This window comes from Periophthalmus magnuspinnatus, chromosome 6 (assembly GCF_009829125.3).
Source record: "Periophthalmus magnuspinnatus isolate fPerMag1 chromosome 6, fPerMag1.2.pri, whole genome shotgun sequence".
Lineage (NCBI taxonomy): Eukaryota > Metazoa > Chordata > Actinopteri > Gobiiformes > Gobiidae > Periophthalmus > Periophthalmus magnuspinnatus.
Window position 1 is genome coordinate 1,202,715 of NC_047131.1, and position 23,759 is coordinate 1,226,473.

The 23,759-nt window shown below is 44.5% G+C and overlaps 1 protein-coding gene across 1 annotated transcript in view; it reads right to left on the bottom strand.

The window, feature by feature from the left end:
* Positions 1-215: 215 nt before the first annotated feature.
* Positions 216-23,759, bottom strand: part of tln2b (talin 2b) — a 76,965-nt gene continuing 53,421 nt past the window's right edge. The window contains exons 45-56 of the mRNA XM_055222527.1: positions 23,548-23,731; positions 22,874-22,999; positions 22,178-22,294; positions 21,522-21,707; positions 19,608-19,715; positions 19,425-19,530; positions 16,032-16,156; positions 7,535-7,660; positions 5,817-5,879; positions 5,554-5,736; positions 5,342-5,467; positions 216-3,964 (exon numbers count right to left, since the gene is read on the bottom strand). Of these exons, the coding sequence (XP_055078502.1) occupies positions 3,836-3,964; positions 5,342-5,467; positions 5,554-5,736; positions 5,817-5,879; positions 7,535-7,660; positions 16,032-16,156; positions 19,425-19,530; positions 19,608-19,715; positions 21,522-21,707; positions 22,178-22,294; positions 22,874-22,999; positions 23,548-23,731 (1,579 nt within the window). The 3' untranslated portion in view covers positions 216-3,835. The remainder of the gene's footprint in view (positions 3,965-5,341; positions 5,468-5,553; positions 5,737-5,816; positions 5,880-7,534; positions 7,661-16,031; positions 16,157-19,424; positions 19,531-19,607; positions 19,716-21,521; positions 21,708-22,177; positions 22,295-22,873; positions 23,000-23,547; positions 23,732-23,759) is intronic.

The window sequence follows — 23,759 nt, forward strand, 5'->3', positions numbered from 1 at the left end:
TGGTAAAATTGTGTTAAAATAAAGTTATATGGGAAATATACCAGTGCACAGACATAATGGTGCAGATCAAAACTGAATTAAAATTTTATGAAACAATCTTTCTAATGTGTTTTTCGCAAAACGTTCTGCTTTCAAACACTAGAAGAAGCTGTACATTAAAATCGACCTGATATTTGGCCATTCAAAATTCATTAATACAAATCTGGAACCAAGTCTTTTTTTCCTCATTTTTTTATTTTGAGTTTATACAAAAAATACTTTTGTCACCAGATAAATATCATACATACATCATCATCAAGTGAGAAAAAGCAAGAACAACACGCAGAGCTTCTAGTGACTACTCGTGACCGGTCTCACATTCACGTAACATGTACTAAAGGAGTTATAATGGAGCTAATGGGGGTTAGCTGGATCACTCTACAAACCACACATGCTCAAAGCGTTTTCAGTTATGGACCCTCGAGTGGGCAAATCACAACATTCGAAAAGCAATGAAACAAACGAGCAAACATATAAACTTACAAAAGGGAGTGGAACCTCGTCTGGCCAATCAGGAACAAGCACAGGTTGCTTTGTTAGAGTGTTAGCAGGTTTGTTACGCAAAATGGAATATCTAGAATAGAACTGAGAATATTTAAGAGTGAACCTGAAGAAACTCTTTACAGTTTCACAATAATTTACAGTAAGAAAATATATGTCCCAATTAAGCGTAATTTGAACCCCTCGGCGTTTAAGTTAGCTAGCAGTTAGAAGCAGTATATCATCTGTCAAATAAATAAATATAACTGACTCGAAACACTACTTAAATTAAAGGTGCACTGTGAAGCTTTTCTGATAGACCTGCTTGTCTCTAAAGATATGTTGCTGCTTTGCCTAGCATGTTCCAGGGTGTGGCATTAAACCTATCATAGCGCTATCAATCTATCAAGTTACAGTTCTGGTCTGTGGAGAGACCGCTCACAAAAATGTATGTTTTGCCAGAAAATTTCCAGTTTTAAAAATTAGTAATTAGTAAAGTTAGTAATTAAATAAATATAAGATAGATGCGTTGAATGCCATACTGTGCAACAACCCAGGCAATAGCATCTCCATGGAGACAAGCAGATGGCATAATTCTGTCAGAAAATGTACACAATGCAACTTTAAATCAGACCTATTGTTCTTGTGTGTCTCTATAGTTATAACCTCTGACACTCGTGGATCATTATGTTATAATTTGCGCATTTAATTTCCGCCTTAGAAAACTGCAGTGTCCAATGGGAGCTGACGCTGTCGTAAATGTCATCACAACAAAGTGCCACATGCTGTCGGCGCCCCCTATGGATAGCTGCACATCACACTAGAGCAGCTCATTTCTTTTCATTTGTACCAAAATGGCTATGTGATGCTGCTGAATCCTACGAGTATCACCAAGAAGGAAGTGTGTACGTTACAGTGGGTGTGTATGCCACAGTGGGCTTGTACCAGGATAGATTGTCAAAATGGCATCTTGAAAATAGTTGATTAAAGATTACTGAAACATTCAAATCCAAATACAACTTCAGAGGCTCGGTGAGAAGAAACAACTAGAACATGGCCAAACGCTCTGAAAAGTCAATTTTCCAGAATAGGTCTGATTTAAAATTCTCAAAATTCTAGATATTCCTTTGTTGCAGTGTATGTTATGGTCACGTTTTAAAACACATGATTTTATAAAAGAGAAAAAATTCTACACTATGATTTTGTCCTCTTATTCTCATGAGGGTTCATTTTTGATTTGTTGTTTGCAGTTCGCCCTTGCCCCACCCACTGCAGGCTCTCAGTGCAGACTCAGGTAAGGCACTAGTAGACGGAGCCTTTACACTCAAATACATACCCAGTACTTCAACATCATTACAACAGAGTACCTTTAAATATTTCACACGGTGTAGTACATCGGCTCCCGTGTTATAAAGGGCGTTAGAGTGATCGTAGTGGAAGCTTTCTTCATTGTTTTGTGGATACACCAGTCTATTTACATAAAACTAATATGGCTACCAAAGACATCACAACTCATATACAGGCTGTGTATTGTGAAGTAAGCAGCGGATATATTAAACACCCATGGAAGTACAGTTCTGGTACTCATTAATACTTCATACAAACTTGTGGAGAATGTGTGACCTGGAACATGGCCACTGTCTTTAAAGTAATCCTCCATTGCAAATACTCACTGTTTGACCTAAAGCTTAAATATCTGTGTAATCCCTCAGTCATCCAGGTCTGATCCAAAACAAAAGAAACATATCAAATCTGTCACTAGACAAAAAGTTATAGGAGTGAAGTTGTCTGGCTGCTCATCTTCAGTTCTGGTCAGATTGCTGCTGGACACGCCCTTATATCTGTCTAAAAGAAGGGGCTAACTACACTGAAACTGAAAACACCCATTGTTTACAGTTTCTGTTTGTAGGCTAGGTCTATTGAGTTACACTAAGTGTGCACTGTACCTGAGTCATACTTATTGTAATAGTCATTCAGGCCAATAATTAGTGACTTCACACCTATTAGCATCCTGGCTAGCGTGGTAGTGAGGTAAATATCTTAGCCAAAGAAAAGAAATGGTTTGAGGAGTTAAAGAAGTAATTTTTGTTAGGAAAGACAATCCTTCCTTGAACAGGAATGGGGCCTTAGACATTATCTATCTCCTATTTACTCCATCCTCAGACCCAAATCAAAATAAAGAAAACATTAGGGCTAGGGCACACTTAGTGTAGCTCAATAGATCTAGCCTTCAAACAGAAACTGTAAACAACAGGCGTTTTCAGTTTCAGTGTAGTTAGCTCCTCTCTTCAGATAGATATAAGTGTCCAGTGTCCAGTAATCTGAAGAAGATTGACAGATTTTATATTTTTTCTTTTAAAGCTCAAATGAAAAAAAAAACACACACTCATAGAACAATATTGCACCATCAGATTCACATTTCATTACCAGTGCCTGGTTCAAAGTACACGTCTACACTACAGTGGTTGTCGACTAGTCTTGCAAATCTATCGCAGATCTTTACTTACCTTCTAAATTCTGAAAGGTAGGCCTGTCACGATAACTGACTATATCAACGTGTTGTACGTGCTGTACTTAATTAAGATTTGTAGGTATTTGTACTTTACTTAAGTACATTTTAAAGTGGACACTTTTTACTTTAACTTCACTGCATTTGAGAGCAGTATCTGTACTTTCTACTCCACTACATTTTTGAACAGAACTGAAAAGTAAAAGTATTTTTTATTATTGTCTGAGACCTGCTGAAAAGACTGAGGGTTTTCAGGGTTATAATATATATATATATACAGTGTATGGGTTTAAATCTGCTCTTGGGTTTTTGTGTCAGTGGCATAAATTAGTTTCAATATTATCGTTTATTGTCTGTATTTCATTCAGTGATGTATCGAACTTCAAAATGCGCTACAGTGACAGGCCTACTCTGAGGAGCTTTGCAGTGTTGGTTTGTGGGAGTTATAATAGTGTTATAGACTATTACCATAAAAACAAGTACAGAGTTGGGTATGTGTATTTGAAAGTCAGTTACATTATAATTATACTTCTATATTCAGAATATCCTACACACTCCCCCGGCCCTCCATTTAAAAGCACTTGTTCTTGGTTAGTAGCTGCTTTGATATGTATAGATATTATTTCACATGCAAGCCTTACCTTATATGCCTCCTTCTGTTTACATCTCTGTTTCTATTCACTTCTAAACATTCATTCCTGACAATATATCACTTTTGCATTCGTTTCATGTCTGCTGTGTCCAAACTGCAGAAATGCCATTGCAAAGAGCTGACTTATTATCGCATATGCTGTCCTTAGCGTTTGTTCATCCTTGGTCCTCTCGGAGCTCACTGGGCAGGAACTTGTACTGCTGCTGTCGGATCTGAGCCAGCTTCTTCCGAGCCTCCTCCAGCTCCCGTTCTTTCCTCAGCATCTCCTCCTGAGCCGCGATGATCTGAGGAAAATAGGGTCCAATGTGAGCGGGTTGTTAATGAGCCCATATTACCTTAAAGGGCCCATATTACCCTATTCTCTGATTGTTCTAATGTTGTTTCCTCATCACAAACAGACCTGGAGTTGTGTTTTGTTTCATTCACACATGTTTAACACACAAACCCTGCATTTAGGCAGTTCTCTCAAACGGAAAACACTTTGTTCCACCTTGTGATGTCATGTGATGTCAATACAGAAGTGCTGCACTGTGTTTTTAAACTCCACACACCTTCACAAGAATTATTTGCATGATTTCAGCCCTGGAATTATCAATCTGTACTGAACAAAAGGTAAAAGCTATTAACCCTTTAAAGACTGAGCACATTATAGACCAGTATATCTCGCCTAGACTTTCTTTTTAGCCATAAAAATCATGTTAAAGGAAGTATCAGAATGTACTGCATTTTTTCACACAACTACCTCTATTTTACATATCCACCCAAATTTTTCCTTTGACCTGCGCTCTGATTGGTCATCTTCGAGGGACAACGTAAGCAGATTACCGACAGTAAAATATTTAAAGAGCCCTATGTCTCTGTTTTGAGATACGGTTTGATTTTACATGAAGCACAATTGGTTGCGGAGTTACGGTAATGGAAAGTCTGTAACCACGGTCTATCGGCGACGATAGCATCTGCCACAATACGGTTACATTGAAAACTACTATGACACAAAATTAACTCTTATAGCTTTAAGTCATGTTCTAATGCTGTTCCCTCCTCAAAAACAGACCTGGAGTTGTGTTTTGTTTCATTCACACATGTTTGAGTAACACTTTATTATTAGTCTGTCTACATCTCCAATGCTCAAAATGCTCTGTTCCACCTTGTGATGTCATGAAGTGGCAATTTTCAAATTAACAACTGTATGTTTTTGATGAGGTAACAGCATTATGACGTAAAGCTACAAGCTACAAGTTAATTTTGTGTCATAGTACTTTTCAGGTTAACAGTTCCTTTTACCTTTAGTTTAGTAGAGATTGGTAATTCCAGGACTGAAATGATCTAAATGATTCTAGTGAAGGTGTGTGGAGTTTAAAAACACAGTGGAGCACTTCCTGTATCACCACATGACATCACAAGGTGGAACAGAGTGTTTTCTGTTTGAGAGAAGAACTCAGCCTAAATATGCAGGGTTTGTGTGTTAAACGTGTGTGAATGAAACAAAACACAACTCTAGGTCTGTTTGCGGCGAGGCAGCAACATTGATTTAATTTCAAATTTTAATCTTAATCAGCCCTGGTAATTATCATAATATGTTTTTATTCAAATGTTACCGATTGAAGAGTAACACTTGTTTCTGATGAGGTACAGTCAAAAGTAGCTGAGTACGTTGTTACCTGAGCGATTCCTCCCACAAACTTGGTCTTGACAACAACACTGTCGTCTTCGCTTTTGTCAAACGCCGCTTTCTGCGCCGCCTTCACGAGGTTGTCTGAAGCTCTTTTCACAGCATTCCCAGCAGCCTTCACAGAGATGCATTTGTCAGAATAACAACCCAGCACACCTCACCGAGACACGCTCCACTCTTTCATTTCACTTTGTTACGAACCTGGAGCCTTTTGACAGCTTCGGATTCCTGGTCGGCCTTCACCTTACACGCCACGAGTAGCTGAGCCGTGGAAGCAGCGACTTGTTTAGCGGAGCAGATGAGTTTCTCTTCGCTGGCGTGGCCCTGCACTGAGGCGTTGGCTGATTCACACAGGTTACTGGTGGCGGCTGCGACCATCCGAGCCTGCGGTTAAATAAACATGTTTACCAGTCTTTAGCTAGAAAAAACTTTGATTAGTTTTACTCAATATTGCATCATTTTACAGCTGATACGAGTCCCTGTGACCACTGGCCATCCTCCACTGCGTTCGCTTGGTTCGATCCCACCTGAAACAAAACATGTACATACATGAATACATACATGGTTACATACATGAATACATACAGACATGACCAGTCTCAAGCTTGGACACACCCTCTCGTTCAGTGTTTGTTTTTTTCTTTTTGTTTTACTACTTTCAGATCAGACACATGAAGTAAGATATATGAAATTATAGTAAAAAAAAAAAGTTAATTAACTCAATAATAACTAAATATTTTTCGACAAAGCAAAGAATGGAAACTTTAAGGATTTGAACATAAAATATTTATTTAAATACAGTGGTCCCTCGCTATATTGCGGTTCACCTTTTGCGGTCTCTCTGTAAAATTGTGCAAGCTTTTTTTTTTACAGTGTACGAGCGTGCATTGTGTTCTGCGTCCTGATTGGCTAAGAGACATGCTGTGTCTCTTGTACAATACAGAATGCATTCAGCCAATTTACATAAACGTTGGATTGCAGTGTGACTCTGAAGAGCTGTATGTTTGCAAGTTTTCTCCCCGACAAAACCCACAAAGTTGATGAAACATTCTGTACCGGCAAAGGCACCTGCACCCATGCTCAAAAGGCCGAGGAAGATGCCGACCATCGCAGAAAAAGTTGGACTTCTGGACATGCTGAGGGAAGGTAGAATTTATGCGGCTGTAGTGCACCATTATAGAATAAATTAATATTCGGTTTGTCACAAAAAGAAGGAGGAAAATAACATAAGGACGACCGCAGCAATAAGTTTTAACAAGGAGTAAAAAGCGTTGTAAACTGGCGCTACAAGACCATCGTGCGGATGGAGTCTGCCTTAGCTTTGTGGATCAGTGACTACAGGAGAAAGAACATTAGGAGACATTACAGCGGAGCGGCGCCAGGACGAAGAGGCTATTAATCATATCTTATGTGTCCAACCTTGTAGGTGGATCATTACAATTAAATTTGTTACTGTATTTCTAAAAGCTGTCATTTTTATTTACAGTACAGTGTAATATTTGGATTCATTCTATAATACTGTGTTTATTTTTTTTTATCTATGAAGGTTTGAACTTTGAGAGTGTTTAAACAAGAGAGAAATGTGAGAAAATGTTTAAAATGTTTAAAAACACAATGGAGCACTTCCTGTAGAACCACATGACATCACAAGGTGGAACAGTGTGTGAGTGTTTTCAGTTTGAGAAAAGGGTTTGTATGTATGTAAGGTTTTTATTCTGCACTCTTCTTTTTTAATGTTAATTTTATGATGATTATTTGTGATTATTTATGTTTTGATTTGTGTGATTTTAATGTCCTTATTCTGTAAAGCACTTTGAATTACTTTGTGTACGAATTGTGCTTGACTTGCCTTGCCTATGTTTTTTTCATGTATTTTTTTCAACAAAGCAAAGAGTGGAAACTTTGAAGGTTTGAATATAAAATGTAAAAAAATATATATATTTAGTAGAGTTTAGAGTTATTCATTAAACATAATTCCATATATCTTACTTCATATTTAATGTCTTCTGTGTGTATACAAAATTGTAGAAAGAAAATAAAACTAAATAAGAGGGTGTGTCCAAACTTCTGACTGGTAGTGTACATTCATACAAACAAATATATCAGTTTAAACGGTCTAAAGGTTAAATGGTCTAAATAAACGACTGGAACAGAAGCAGCTGGAGTGGCTGCAGACCCTGACCTGGCCTTGTGTCACCAGCTCCCTCTGAGCGGCGGAGGCGGACTTCACTAAAGCGCTGGTGGCTGCGGCGATGGACTTTGCGGCTTCTAAGATCTGTTCTTCAAAGTTCAGAGTCTCGTCTGCCTCCTGTGGAAAATCAGATGGCAACAGTAAGAGATTCAAGTCGTTACAGGAAGTTTAACAGACAAGACAAAAACTATTATCTAACACCTGCGTACAAGTGTGTCTGTGTGCTTTTAAAATGAAGAGTTCATTTGCAAAAACATATATGTCAGTTTTGAAAATTTGCCACATCTCATACAGGGAAGCACCAATCTAGCTTTTTCAGTTCCAATACCAATTTCAATATTCTGGCTTTAAGTATAGTATCGATATTGGCTGATACAACTGCAGAGACTGAAAGCAGGATTTATTTACTTTATAGAGAATCAGCATTTGAGCTTTGTGCAGCTAAAACAGTCTTCAGTCTTCCTGAAGATGTGAGACTGGCCTCTACTTTGACAATGTTTAAATCCAGACTCAAACCGTTCTGTTTATCTGCATGTGACTGAAAGGGTTTTATTCTGCCTCTTCTCTTTTAATGTTCATTTTATGATGATTATTTATATTTTGATTTGTTGTATTGTGATTTTAATGTCTTTCTTATTCTGTAAGGCACTTTGAATTACTTTGAGTGATCTATAAATACACTTGCCTTGCCTTCCTTTAAACAAAAATAAAATAAGACAAAACTGATCCAAATGTGTTACTTAGCTGTTATTTCTCTCTCAAGTAACAACAGAACTTTGTATGAATAAAAGTTCAAACATTCTGAGACTTTCTGGGCTAAATATGACCCGTAAAAAGTCTTATTACATCATTGTACACTGCCTGGTCCAAAAAATTCACCACCAAAAAAAGGTCACACACTCTAATATTTGGTTGTTCCGCTTTTAGCTTTGATTAAGTCACACATTCGCTGTGGCATTGTTTCGATTTATTTCCATCCAGTGTTGCATACATTTTTCACTGAGATGTTGCATTGATGATGGTCGAGTCTGACCGCTGCACAAAGCCTTCTCCAGCACATCCCAAAGATTCTCAATGGGTTAAGGTCTGGACTCTGTGGTGGACAATCCATGTGTGAAAATGATGTCTCATGTTCCTGAACTACTCTTTCACAATTTGAGCCCAATGAATCCTGGCATTGTCATCTTGGAATATGCCCGTGCCATCAGGGAAGAAAAAAATCCATCCATCCATCCATCCATTTTCTTCCGCTTATCCGGGGCCGGGTCGCGGGGGCAGCAGTCTAAGCAGGGACTCCCAGACTTCCCTCACCCCGGACACGTCCTCCAGCTCCTCCGGTGGGACCCCAAGGCGTTCCCAGGCCAGCCGAGAGACATAGTCCCTCCAGCGTGTCCTGGGTCTTCCCCGGGGCCTCCTCCCGGTGGGACATGCCCAGAACACCTCCCTAGGGAGGCGTCCAGGAGGCATCCTGAGCAGATGCCCGAGCCACCTCAGCTGGTTCCTCTCAACGTGTAGGAGCAGCGGCTCTACTCCGAGCTCCTCCCGTGTGACCGAGCTCCTCACCCTATCCCTAAGGGTGCGCCCGGCCACTCTGCGGAGGAAACCCATTTCAGCCGCTTGTATCCGCGATCTTGTCCTTTCGGTCATTACCCAAAGCTCATGACCATAGGTGAGGGTAGGAACGTAGATTGACCGGTAAATCGAGAGCTTCGCCTTCCGGCTCAGCTCCTTCTTTACCACAACGGACCGATACAGCGACCGCATCACTGCAGACGCTGCACCGATCCGCCTGTCAATCTCACGCTCCATCCTTCCCTCACTCGTGAACAAGACCCCGAGATACTTGAACTCCTCCACTTGGGGCAGAGACTCACCACCCACCCGGAGAGAGCAAACCACCTTTTTCCGGTCGAGAACCATGGCCTCGGATTTGGAGGAGCTGATTCTCATCCCAGCCGCTTCACACTCGGCTGCAAACTGCCCCAGTGCCTGCTGCAGGTCCTGGCTCGAAGAAGCCATCAGGACAACATCATCTGCAAACAGCAGAGATGAAATCCTGTGGTTCCCAAACCAGGCCCCCTCCGGCCCCTGGCTGCGCCTAGAAATTCTGTCCATAAATATAATGAACAGAACCGGTGACAAAGGGCAGCCCTGGCGGAGTCCAACATGCACTGGGAACAGGTCTGACTTACTGCCGGCAATGCGAACACAGCTCCTGCTCCGGTCATACAGGGACCGGACAGCCCTTTGCAAAGAGCCCCGGACCCCATACTCCCAGAGCACCCCCCAAAGGACACCACGAGGGACACGGTCGAATGCCTTCTCCAGATCCACAAAACACATGTGGACTGGTTGGGCATACTCCCATGAGCCCTCGAGGACCCGATGGAGAGTATAGAGCTGGTCCAGTGTTCCACGACCAGGACGAAAACCACACTGCTCCTCCTGAATCCGAGGTTCGACTATCGGTCGGATTCTCCTCTCCAGCACCCTGGAATAGACCTTACCGGGAAGGCTGAGGAGTGTGATTCCCCTGTAATTGGAACACACCCTCCGGTCCCCCTTCTTATACAGAGGGACCACCACCCCGGTCTGCCATTCCACAGGTACTGTCCCCGACCGCCACGCGATGTTGCAGAGACGTGTCAGCCAAGACAGTCCCACAACATCCAGAGACTTGAGGTACTCAGGACGGATCTCATCCACCCCCGGAGCCTTGCCACCGAGGAGCTTGCCAACCACCTCAGTGACTTCAGCCAGGGTGATGGACGAGTCCGCCCCTGGGTCCCCAGTTTCTGCTTCCTCCTCGGAAGACGTGACAGTGGGATTGAGGAGATCCTCAAAGTATTCCTTCCACCGCCCGACAACATCCCCAGTCGAGGTCAGCAGCTCTCCACCCGCACTGTAAACAGTGTTGGTGAAGCACTGCTTTCCCCTCCTGAGGCGTCGGACGGTTTGCCAGAATCTCTTTGAGGCCGTCCGATAGTCCTCCTCCATGGCCTCCCCGAACTCCTCCCAACCCCGAGTTTTTGCCTCTGCGACTGCCCGAGCCGCGGCACGCTTGGCCCGCCGGTACTCATCAGCTGCCTCAGGAGTCCCACGAGCCAACAAGGCTCGATAGGACTCCTTCTTCAGCTTGACGGCATCCCTTACTTCCGGTGTCCACCCCCGGGTTCGGGGATTGCCGCCGCGACAAGCACCACAGACCTTACGACCACAGCTACGAGCAGCCGCATCAACAATAGAGGTGGAGAACATGGCCCACTCGGAGTCCATGTCTCCAACCTCCCCCGGGATCAGGGAGAAGCTCTCCCGGAGGTGGGAGTTGAAGACCCCCCTGACAGAGGGCTCCGCCAGACGTTCCCAGCAGACCCTCACAATACGCTTGGGCCTGCCAGGTCTGTCCGGCTTCCTCCTCCGCCAGCGGATCCAACTCACCACCAGGTGGTGATCAGTTGACAGCTCAGCCCCTCTCTTCACCCGAGTGTCCAAGACACGCGGTCGGAGGTCAGATGACACGACAACAAAGTCGATCATCGACCTCCGACCTAGAGTGTCCTGGTGCCATGTGCACCGATGGACACCCTTGTGCTCGAACATGGTGTTTGTTATGGACAAGCTGTGACTAGCACAGAAGTCCAATAACAAAACACCACTCGGGTTCAGATCGGGGAGGCCGTTCCTCCCAATCACGCCCCTCCAAGTGTCACTGTCGTTACCCACATGGGCGTTGAAGTCCCCCAGGAGAACAACGGAGTCCCCGGTTGGTGCACTGTCTAGTACCCCTCCCAGGGACTCCAAGAAGGCCGGGTACTCTGCACTGCTGTTTGGCCCGTAGGCCGACACAACAGTGAGAGACCTGTCCCCGACCCGAAGGCGCAGGGACGCGACCCTCTCGTTCACCGGAGTGAACCCCAACACGCAGCGGCTGAGCTGTGGGGCAATGAGCAAGCCCACACCAGCTCGCCGCCGCTCCCCGCGGGCAACGCCAGAGAAATGGAGAGTCCAACCCCTCTCAAGAAGAAAAAAATCCATTGATGGAATAACCTGGTCATTCAGTATATTCAGGTGTCAGCTGACCTCATTCTTTGAGCACAGACTGTTCCTGAACCTAGACCTTAATAATGGATTGAGCGAGAGGATTTTGTTAAGAGGTGATGGAATTATATTTTTATTTTACTAAAATAGTTATGGCTTTTGAAAAAAAGTGCTACACAAAAAGAAACTGTAAGGCTTCTGTTTTTCCAGATGAACTCTTCAAATGTTTCCTCACTTACTCTGGAGACCACAGCATCAGGCATCATTTTATAAAGACCTGATTTAGACATTCATTACTCACTCCTCAGTTTCAGTTGAGCTAAACACAGCTGCCCAGGGGCTTACTGACAAACACAGGTTAGGTTTATATGTCTCACACACAACAGTATGCCCTACAGTATGTCAGAGCTGGAATACGACCATCAACCTTCAGGTTATTGATACTTTGCAGTGACGTCACGCTGGGGGTGTTTTACTTGTATGGGTATGGCCGATTGTTCAGCAGTTACCATGGAGACACAATCCACACATTAGCCAAACAGCTTTTGAGCTAGTCTGAAAATTCAAGAAAAAAACTAAACAAAATGGATTTAAACAGCACATTTTCAACAAAAAGGTGAGCATGACCAACTGAAAAACTGTTGGCTAATGCTAGCTAACTTGTGACTCTAATGTTATTTGAGAGGGTCATGTTCAGCAGCACAAATCAGCCTACCTGCTGTAGCTCCAACTAAGTCTGGTCAGATTGTGTTAAAATGAAACTCATCAAAGTCTAACAAAGCCTCAGATGGAGAAATGCATCACACCCCCAGAGAATCAGCTGCAAAGATCAATAAGACAACCACATGACCTACATGTGAACCATTGAGACCTACATGTGACCTACACATGACCCCCACAACATGGAACTGCACAACGCAGAGGAACACGAGGCTGGAGACAGGGCAGGACATGGGGCTGGAGACGGGGTGGGACACGGGGCTGGAGAGAGGGACTCGAGCCTGGAGACAGGGCAGGACACGAGGTTGGAGACAGGACGGGAAACGAGGCTGGAGACAGGACGGGACATGATCCTTGAGACAGGATACCAGGCTGGAGACAGGACACCAGGCTGGAGACAGGGACATAAGGCTGGACACAGGACATGAGGCTGGCAATAAGGTGGGACACGAGGCTGGAGACAGGGTGGGACACGAGGCTGGGGACAGAACACGAGGCTGAAGACAGGGACACGAGGCTGGAGACAGGGACACGAGGCTGGAGACAGGGACACGAGGCTGGAGACAGGACACGAGGCTGGAGACGGGAGGGGGGGGGGCCCGAGGCTGGAGACAGGACATGAGGCTGGAGACAGGACACGAGGCTGGAGACAGGACACGAGGCTGGAGACAGGGCGGGACACTGTAGGAATATGTTTGATATATAGTTGGACTGAATAACAACCTAATATATCAAACATATCACACAGAGCCCTGCAGAGAAGGCATCCATGTCTAACGCTTTAGAAAGGGAGACGGCTGTGGGGACATGCAGGGGGGACACAAACCCTTTGCTTCAAGAGGAGGAGGAGAGACAGGGAAGAAGAGCATAAACAACAAAGAAGAGAGACAAGAGAAGAGGCGTTTGATAGAAGAAAGTACAAACTGTGTGCGTAAGGCTACAGCTCCAAAACGTAAATCCACCCTATTGTGCTTGTGTCTCTATGGTTCTTATCTCTCATCTGTTAGAAAACTGCGGTGTCCAATGGGAGCTGACATCGCCGTAAACGTCATAACGACAAACCGCTGCGTACTGTCGGCACCCCCTATGGACAGCTGCACATCACACTAGAGCAACACATTAGTACCAAAATGGCGACACTGCCGAATCCTGCGAGTATTACCGATACCAAAGAAAATAAAAGTGAAAGCGTGTACGTCACAGTGGGCGTGTCACAGTGGGAGTGTACATCACAGTGGGCGTGTACTGGTGGAGGTTAAACGGGGGCAGATTGGCAAAATGGCAAAAATAATGGATTAAAGATTACTCAAACATGAATCACTCCAAATACAACTTCAGAGGCTCAATGAGAAGAAACAACTAGAACATGGATAAACATATGAAAAGTCAAGATATTCTCAGTTTGACAGGTGACCCTATATTTCAGTTAGACCCAGAAGACATGAGGGAAACATTGCTACAAAAAAGGCCTCGTCCAGTCTGGAAATAGAACACAGTCCCAACCGAGACTCAAACGTAAAGTTGTGTTTTGTTTCATTCACACATGTTTAACACACAAATCCTGCATATTTTGGCTGAGTTCTTCTCTCAAACAGAAAACACTCAGTTACACCTTGTGATGTCATGTGGTGATACAGGAAGTGCTCCACTGTGTTTTTAAACTCCATACACCTTCACAATTGGATGATTTCACCTCTGGAATTGCTAATTTCTACTGAACTAAAGGTAAAAGGAGCTGTTAACTTAAAAAATACCACTTCATGACATCACAAGGTGGAACAGAGCATTTTGAGCTTTGGAGATGTGGACAGACTAATAATAAAGTGTTACACAAACATGTGTGAATGAAACAAAACACAACTCCAGGTCTGTTTTTGAGGAGGTAACATATTTAAAACATGACTTAAAGCTCACAAGAGTCAGTGTTGTGTGATAAAGGGCTTTTAAACCCCAGACACAACAATACCTCTAGTCTCCATAGACGCAAACAGCATAGATACAGAAAGTAAGTGCATTTCAAGATGCACAAGAAGTTTGAGAAAAAAAGATTTTCCTTCTAGTCGTCATGGCGATTACCAATAATTTCCAAATTTGAGAAAACCCTGATGAAATATATAAACATAACTACCCTAAAGCCCGCCACACACTATAGGCTTTTTCAGTCTTACATGATTTTCAAATGTATGACAATGTCAGGATTTGAGTTTTCCCTGTGTTTCCCTGTGTTTCAGTGCTGTCTCCTCCCTCCTGTCTGTGTCTGAGCCTGGAACTGGGCGGAGATTCTGGCACCACCCACTGCACACCTGCAGCCAATCAGCAATAAAGACTTCACCTCTGGAGTACAAAGAGCCTGCTCAACAGTACCATGCTGTCATATCGTCAGTGTATCCTCTGTGGTACAGTTATGCTTGACTCAGTCTGTCTTTTTGGTATTGTTCGAAAAACTTAGCTTGTTTTTCTTGTTTTTTGCCAGATCCCGTTTCTTGGATCAACCTTGCACCTCCGCCTCCAACCCAGCTTCCTACGACCGGTTCGAACACCTCAGCCGCCGACCCAGCTTCCTACTCCCAGCTCCTCCAATCAACATTCACATTCTCTTGTTTGTAACTCTTATATTCCGAGTTTGTATCTTTGATCCAGATCCCCAGACGTTATGACAGACAAAAATCACAGACACGAGGAGAATTGGATGAGGATATGGCAGTAAAGAGACCACACACCACAAGCTAAAAACTGTGAGCTCACCTGGCGAGGGGAGAGGAGAGGAGACAGAGGGAGGAGGAGGGAAGAGGAGACAGAGAAGGGGAGAAGGGGAGAGAAGACGGAGGAGGGGAGAAGGAGGGAAGAGGAGACAGAAAGAGGAGGTGGGGAGAGGAGACAGAGGGAGGAGGAGGGGAGAGGGGACGGAGAACGGACGAGAAGACGGAGGAGGGGAGAAGGAGGGAAGAGGTGACAGGGAGGAGGAGGGGAGAGGAGACAGAAAGAGGAGGTGGGGAGAGGAGACAGGGGGAGGAGGGGAGAGGGGACAGGAGACAGAGGGAGAAGGAGGAGAGAGGAGACAGGGAGGAAGGGAGAGGAGACAGGGAGGAGGAGGGGAGAGGAGACAGGGGGGAGGAGGGGAGAGGAGACAGGGGGGAGGAGGGGAGAGGAGACAGGGGGGAGAAGGAAAAGGAGACAGAGGGAGGAGGAAGGAGGGGAGACAGGGAGAGAGGAGGAGAGGAGAAAAAGGAGGGAAGGAGAGAGGAGACAGAGGTAGGAGGAGAGAGGAAAGGAGGGAAAGAGGGAGTGAGAAAGGAGGAGAGAGGGAAAGAGAGGACAGAGGAGGAGAGCAGAGAGTAAGGGGAGAGATAGAGGGAGAGAGGAGGGGAGAGGAGAGACTTTTAAAGAACATTTCAAACTGGATTCAAAGAGCTGTGTTGTGGTGAGCACATTCTAATGGATAATATGGATGAGAATGCTGCAGTTTAACTTTACAACTTTACGAGAGGCAAGTAAAAACGTTGTCTTTAAATTATTCTTGCCATTTCCTTAGTTTGTGTCCTGCGCCTCTGTGTCCTGGGGCTCTCTGTCCTGCGCCTCACCTCTGTGTACGTCACTGCGTTTGCCCCGGTGCCCTGTTTGGCGTCGCCTAACACTCTGTATTACACTGCAGATATTAACACAAGGCCCTGAACTCCTGTATGTTTGCTGATGGTTGTGTTGCGTGGAGGTTCTGTTTTGTGTTTTTTACCTTTGGCTTCTCTCTCGGTTTGAGCTGCTCCAGTTTCTTGGCGGCGGCTTCAATCGACGCAGCGGCTCCCATCAGCTCTGTCTCTGCGATAACTGTGGTCTCCTCTGTTTCCACACACTCAGATCCTACGAGAGCAGGGATAATGTCAGTGACTCCCCAAAAACATGTAGAGAACAAGCCGTACATCTAGTTTACAACACAGCCTGGTTGAATAAATATAGCCCCTTTCCACTCAGCCACCGTGCCGCCATTTTGGCTCATGTTGGCTCATGTTGGCTCTGTTAAATTAGGTTTTCCTATGTACCCATGTGAGAGGTTTGGGAGGAGTGGCATTGTGTTTGGCGTGGGCTGTCGGCTCATGCGAGAGCGTCTATTATATGCTTCACTTGTTCACTAAGATGGTAACGGTATGTGAGTAAAAGTTATTACAAAAAACAACAAACAAAGACTGTAACAACTTGCAGTTCAGCCAACCTCAGGAAACAGCAGGCACATCACGATCAGTCAACTTTGGAATAATGGACAGTGTTCAAGTGGTTCCCTCAGAGAGTGAGGAGTGTGCTTACTACAGTAGAGATGATGTTTTTGTTGTCCATGACGGTGTCTTTATGCCTGCCAAATATGCAGAACTCATAAACTGGAAGAAAAATTATGCAGTTGAAGACGTCAAAGATGAAGGTCAGAAATGTGACTCGGCTCCTCACGTGCACACCTGGAGCTAATCTGCCGCAAGGTGGGTGTGCACACTTAAAGAAACAACTGTAGGGGTTGTGCCAAAAGCTAGACTAGTGGCAAGAGGCTTTGAAGAGCTAAGAGAGATTTACCAAAAGACTCACCTACATGTGCTATGGAATCCTTGAAAATTATTATGAAGTGATTATGTTTGTAAGTCAAAACAAATGGCAGCTGAACTCCATAGACATAAAAGCAGCTTTTCTGCAAGGTAAAACACTGGATAGAGATATTTACATTCGTCCACCACATGAAGCACAGAGCAAAGGAAGAGTATGGAAGTTAAAGAAGTGTGTTTATGGTCTCACAGATGCTTCTTTGTACTGGTATCACAGAGTCAGAGACACCATGCAGCAGTTGGGAGCTCAAGTGTCTAAGGTGGACCCAGCAGTGTTTTACTGGCTCGTTCAGCGTGGCACAGTGAAAGGAATCCTTGCGACTCATGTGGATGATTTTATTTGGACGGAACCGGTGTATTCTCCACAACTGTCATCCTGCAGTTAAAAGCTGCCTTTCAGGTAGGACAGGAAGAGCACAATGACTTCAGCTACCTTGGAATGGAAGTTCATTCGGTGGAGGATGAGATACAAGTACAACAAAGATCATACATTCAACATCTGCAGGCTATTCCTATTGACCCCAGGCATCAAGTGTTACATATCCATCTTGGCATCTAACACCAAACATGCCACTATTCAGACTCTGCACTGTGCAAACAAACTTATAGAAAAGTCCTGTCAGACAATGCCATGTTGAGGTTTCAGCACCTGGGAGAGAACAGCTCCCTCAAACTGGTGGTGTACAGTGACTCCTCCATGGGAAACCTGGCAGATGGAGGTACACAGGGTGGACACTTCATCATGCCCATGGGTGAAAATGGAAGATTTTCGCCCATTTCCTGGCAGTCCAAGCGCATCCGGAGAGTCGTGCAGAGTACATTAGTACTTGCAGATGGGATTGATAATGCAGTCTTTCTAGCTACACTTTTCTCAGAAATCACCACTAAGGACTACTCATCTAAAGCAGTTTGCATAACAGACAATCATTCTCTTCTGGATACAGTTAAATCCACAAAATCAGTCACAGAGAAAAGACTGCGCCTTGAGATCAGCAGTATGAAGGAGCTCATACACATGGGACAAATTCAGCAGATTGTGTGGTCAGCCACCAAAGAGCAGTCTAACAACTTGACCAAAAAGGGGGCTTCCGCACTTGGTCTTCTGAAGGCCCTCAGTGAAGGCGTTTGCAAACAAAAAAAATCTACGGTAAATGAACTTTGCAATGCTTTACGTCTGTTGTTTCTTATTTATTTGTTCTTGAAGTAATGTTTACATGCTTTACTGTTACAGCACTTTTCTAAAAAGAAAAAAGGGAAGATTGCTAGGTTATGTTTTCCTATGTACCCATGTGGGAGGTTTGGGAGGTGTGGAACTGTTCTTGGCGCGGGCTGTCGGTTCACGTGAGGGCATCAGTTATTGTCATGATCCGCAGTGTCCACTCCTGGTTTTCCTCCCTGCGTGCTCCTTCCCTCCCTCACCTGCCAGATCTGGGCTGGGCTCCTGGCTCCTCCCGCGTGCACCTGCAGCCCATCAGTGCAATCAACATGCCTGCTGGGCATAAAAGGAGCTGGGAGAGGAGACTCAGCACGGGATCATTGTTGTGTTCACTTCATCCCTGTCGTGTCTCTGCATTCCTGTCAGCCCTGTATTCCTGTCTGTTCCTGCGTTCCGTGTTCCGGCCCTGGATGTCTCCTGCCTGCTCTGCCCTACGCCCGTCTGGTCTGCCTGTCTTCCTGTCATCCCGTCATGTGGTCTGTTCCTGTGTCCCGTGTTCCTGCTCACCTGCTCACCTGCTCACCTCCGGATCACCCACTGGTTGTACATTGTCCTTTCCTTACAATAAATCCTGTAAATATCCCCCGAGTCTGCATCCTTTGGTCCACCACACTCACCCGTTACGACAGAATGATCCCGCCAACCATGGACCAAGCGGACTCGGGGTTAATTGGACAGTACTACCAGCCCACCCTGCTTACCTGTTTGTCTCCGGTTCACGGGCCTGTTCTCCATTGGCCGTCCTGTACCAACCGGTCCACTCCCAACCTGTCTGCTCCTCGCCTGGACCGTTGTGGCTCCGCTGGACACCGTTTCCCGTCCAGGGACCTCCTCGTTCCTTCTGAACCTTGTCTGGACCGTGGTAGCTCCACTGGACACCGTCAACTTACTGTATTTTCCAGACTATAAGTCGCACTTTTTTTCATAGTTTGTCTGGGGGTGCGTCTTGTACTCAGATGCAACTTCCATGTGAAATTATTCAAATATATAATTTCATATCATTATTGTCACACTGACAAGGGCACAAGGGCACTCTAGGCTTGTGTACCAGTATCAGTTACTCCTGTATCATTGAACATTTTACATTTCAACATTAAGCTAATTTAAAAGACATCTGAGAAAGACAAAAACTCCCCCTAAAAGAAAATGGTATTCTGCAGAGTCTGATGACAGCCATGCAGAAGAAGAAGCGGCACCTCCAGAGTTGGTGGAGTTGGTCAGAAGCGACACCGAGGATGAATAATTCACTTTGTCATAACACACACTGGGTAGAGTGGCTTTATATTGATGTTTGTGATAGCGGCTCACGTCAGACGAGGTCACTCACCCCTCATGTTCTCGGCGGCTCCGAGTAGCTCCGTCACACATGTTGCTATTTGCTCTGAGTTCATCAACAGCTGTTGTTTCTGATCCGCACTGGGCCTCTGCAGAACCTGGGACAAGAAAAAACACTCAGATCAGAACTGGAGCTGCCTCTCTCCATTTTGGTTTCATGAAATTAATGTGTTACCTGCAGGACTTGTTCCAGGAGTGTGATGTATCCACTCGTGCACTCGGAGCCGTACTGCAGGGCTTTGGCTCGCACATCCTCAGTCACTTCAGGGTCATGTGCCGCTCGCTGTAATAAACATCAGGAGACAACACTAGAGGTGTTACTGTAGAAAAACTCAACCGATCAACAGCCCATTCAAACATGCTACTGCGGTGTGTGTAGTTTTATATGGAGGGCTCATGATTACAGAGGCGGTATTTACTTCTATGGGGTATTAAAGAGGGAGTATTTTACTTCTATGGGGTATTAAAGAGGGAGTATTTTACTTCTATGGGGTATTAAAGAGGGATTATTTTACTTCTATGGGGTATTAAAGAGAGGGTATTTACTTCTATGGGGTATTAAAGAGAGGGTATTTACTTCTATGGGGTATTAAAGAGGGGGTATTTACTTCTATGGGGTATTAAAGAGGGGGTATTTACTTATATGGGGTATTAAAGAGAGGGTATTTACTTCTATGGGGTATTAAAGAGGGGGTATTTACTTCTATGGGGGATTAACTGTAACATATAACATATTAGATTGCCATGTTTTCTTTTATTGTTTTGAAAATACTATATTCAACCATAACTACTTATTAACATGTTTTATAAGTTTTAGTTTCATTTTTGACACTCTGAGTCCCCCCTCCCCTTATTCTCTGTGCTAAGCCCCTCCCCCTTCAGAGCACTATCACAACACAATCAGCTGCATCCCACTAATGAAACTACTGCACATCAGATTTGTCCATTTGTAGTGTATTGTTTTGTATCAGGTTTTTGTATATTTATGAGAAATCGCCATGTGGGAGCAGGTTTAAACCTGGTTTAGTTCTTTTTTAGCCTGGTTTAGTTCTATTTTAGACCTGGTTTTGAAAATACTATATTCAAATACTATATTCAATACTATATTCTACCATAACTACTTATTAACATGTTTTATAAGTTTTAGTTTCATTTTTGACACTTTGAGTCCCCCCTCCCCTTATTCTCTGGTTTAGTCCCGGTTTAGACTTGGTTTAGGCCTGATTTAGTCCTGGTTTAGACCTGGTTTAGATCAGAATGGTGAAACCTGAAACATTTCTTGTATAAAACTGGGACAAATCACTGGTTCTGGATAAATCTGCTGAGACTGTCCCGAGTAAATAGGGTCCTCTGGTCACCTTAGCATAACACCCCCTCTACTGGAACTTAGACTAATTTCAGTTATTAAGTATGTAGTTGTTGGTACATACAAGAGTGAGAGTCTGATTCAGCCTGCTCATCTCTGTATCAGTGGTCCCTCGTTTATCGCAGGGGTTATGTTCTAAAAATAACCCACAATAGGCGAAATCCGCAAAGTCAGATTTATTTTTTTTACAATTGTTATATATGTTTTGAGGCTGTAAAACCCCTCACCACACACTTTTTCTATCTTTTTTAAACACTTTTGTTTGAACTCACAAGTTCAAACCATCATATATTACATCCCCCTTCCTCAATGATCACTTTGAATGTGTTGTTCAGGTGCGTCTGCTCCAGAGGTATCCGCCGAGGCGCCTCTCCGTGCAGAGGAGCACTTTTAAGTTCAAAGCTTTTCTGAAATTTGTTGGTGCAGAATGTTTCATCGACATTGTGGGTTTTGTCAGGAAGAAAACTTGCAAACATACAGCACTTCAGAGTCACACTGCAATCGAACATTTATGCAAATTTGGCTGAACACATTCTGTACTGTACAGAAGACACCGCACTTCACTTAGCCAATCAGGATGCAGAACACAATGCGCTGTGAAAAAAAGCATGCAGAATTGCACAAAAAAAAAATCCGCGAAACAACGAGACCGCAAAAGGTGAACCGCGATATAGCGAGGGACCATTGTGTATGTCAATCTGTTGGTACGGGCTTGTGTTTTACCTTGCAGGTCGTGAGCATGTCGGAGATGGCTTTGCGGCTCAGGTTGGCGGTGGCTATGACATCTTGTTGTTGGGCTGAGTTGCCTGCGGCGACGGCTTTGGCTGTTGCTCCTGTGATGCCCTTTATTGTACGGATGAATTCATCAGGTGAAGCAGACAGGTCCGGCATGTCCTTGGACTGGAACACCTGGAATATTTATTCCAACCATTACAAAATCATAAAACTCAATTATTATAGATACTTTGCAGTTGATGTCATCAACATTCCCTGGGGGTGTGAAGTTAACTGAAAGTACTGCTCTGTCTGAAGCACTGTTACTCAAGTTAGACTTAATCTGAGCTTTATTTTAACCCATACATAACATTGCAGTCACAAGCTAGCTAGCATTAGCAAACAGTTTTTCAGTTAGTCTCTCACCTTTTAGTTGAAAATTGTTTGTTCACAGACTCCTGAAAATGTGCTGTTTAAATCTTGTACTTTTTCTTGAGTTTTCAGACAATCTTAAAACTTTTTTGTGTTTGCTAATGTGTGCATTGTGTCACCATGGTAACTGCTGAGCATTTCGCCACAAACATACATGTAGAACACATCCCCCACAGCATGATGTCACTGCAAAGTATCCCTTATTCTCAGTTTAAAATCCCTGTCCCTCTCACTGTCAGCTCCTGTCTGATGTATTCTATGGTGGCCTCCAAAGCCCTGGTCCCTCGAGTGGCTTCATCCTCCACAGCCTTCACCGTCTTCAGAAGAGACGTCACATTCGTCACCATCACCTGAAAACAGAGCACACCAGTCTCATCACTGATCTGCCACGTATGGAAGAATCAACAAGAACGGGAGCCAAGGGGTGGGGGAGAGTGGGGGAGAGAAGGAACAGAAGAGGAAGTGTGAAAGAGATGGAAGAGGTGAGAGGAGTGAGGGAGAGAAGGAAGAGAAGCAAGGAGTAGGAGGAGAGGAAAGGACAGTAGGGAAGAGAGGGGAAGTGAGAGAGGAGCAGACAGGGGAGAAAGAGTGGGGGAGATAAGGAGGAGGAGGGAGGGGATGGCAGAAGAGGAAAAGAAGGGAAAATAGGAGGAGAGAAGAGGAAGAGGAGGGGAGAGTAGGAGGAAAGAAAAGGGGAGAGTAGGGCAAGGGAAGAGGAGGGAGTGGGGAAGAGAAGGAAGAGGAGGGGAGAGTGGGGGAGAGAATGAAAGAGGGAGAATGGGAGGGGAGAAGAGGAAAAGGATGGAAGTATTAAAAGCACATTATATGGTCAAAAAATATAAATATTTATTAATATTTATAATATAAATTATTTATACATAAACAAACACATTAAACATAAAGTGTGCCTCTTCCATTACTCTCCTGACCTTAGCTGCACTCTTCAGCTGATACATGGATGGGTCATCCGCAGGTTTGCCAGCCGCACATTTGGTCGCGCTAATGAGTTCGGCTAGAGCCTTCGCCACATCCCTCACAGCATTAATCAGAACGACCTAGGACACAGCACAAGGCTCTGAGTAAGGGTTTATCAGAATGAATGAGAAATACAAAGATACGGTCCCAGTCACCACCTCACCACCTCACCCCGTCTGTGGAACGCCCGACCAGACCACCTCACCCCGTCTGTGGGACGCCCTACCAGACCACCTCACCCCGTCTGTGGGACGCCCTACCAGACCACCTCAGGGGATGATGAGGCTGAACATGAAGTCTGAACATACTCCAGCTAGTTTTAATCAGTCTGTTTTTATTGTTGCTGTTGTTGTTCTTATATTGTAGCACTTTGAGATTTGCCTTCATTCATTATTATTATTATTATTATTATTATTATTATTATTATTATTATTAAAATAAAGTTAAATGAATAGATACAAAAGACCATGCAACTCACTTTTAGCAAGACAAATACTGGCTAAACTAATGATTTCTTCACATGTTCACAATTTTCTACCACTGACAGCTCCAGGACAGATGGATACACCAGCATGCTCACATTTACTCATCTTTGCAGATTTGCATTTGATTTGTAGATTAGCCTGACCTGCGTCTCGGGCCCCTCGGAACCCATGCTGGTGGCCCCCAGCTTCACCACCTCTGTCAGCTGTGTGATGGTCTTTGCTGAGGACTGAGCGGCTTGGGCCAATTTGTCCTGAGTGGAAGCAGCTCCAGCCACCAGCAGTTTCGTGTCCTCCACCAGAGCTTTGGCCGTCTTCAGGATGCTCTCTCTGTGAAGGACAAGAACAACATCAGCTC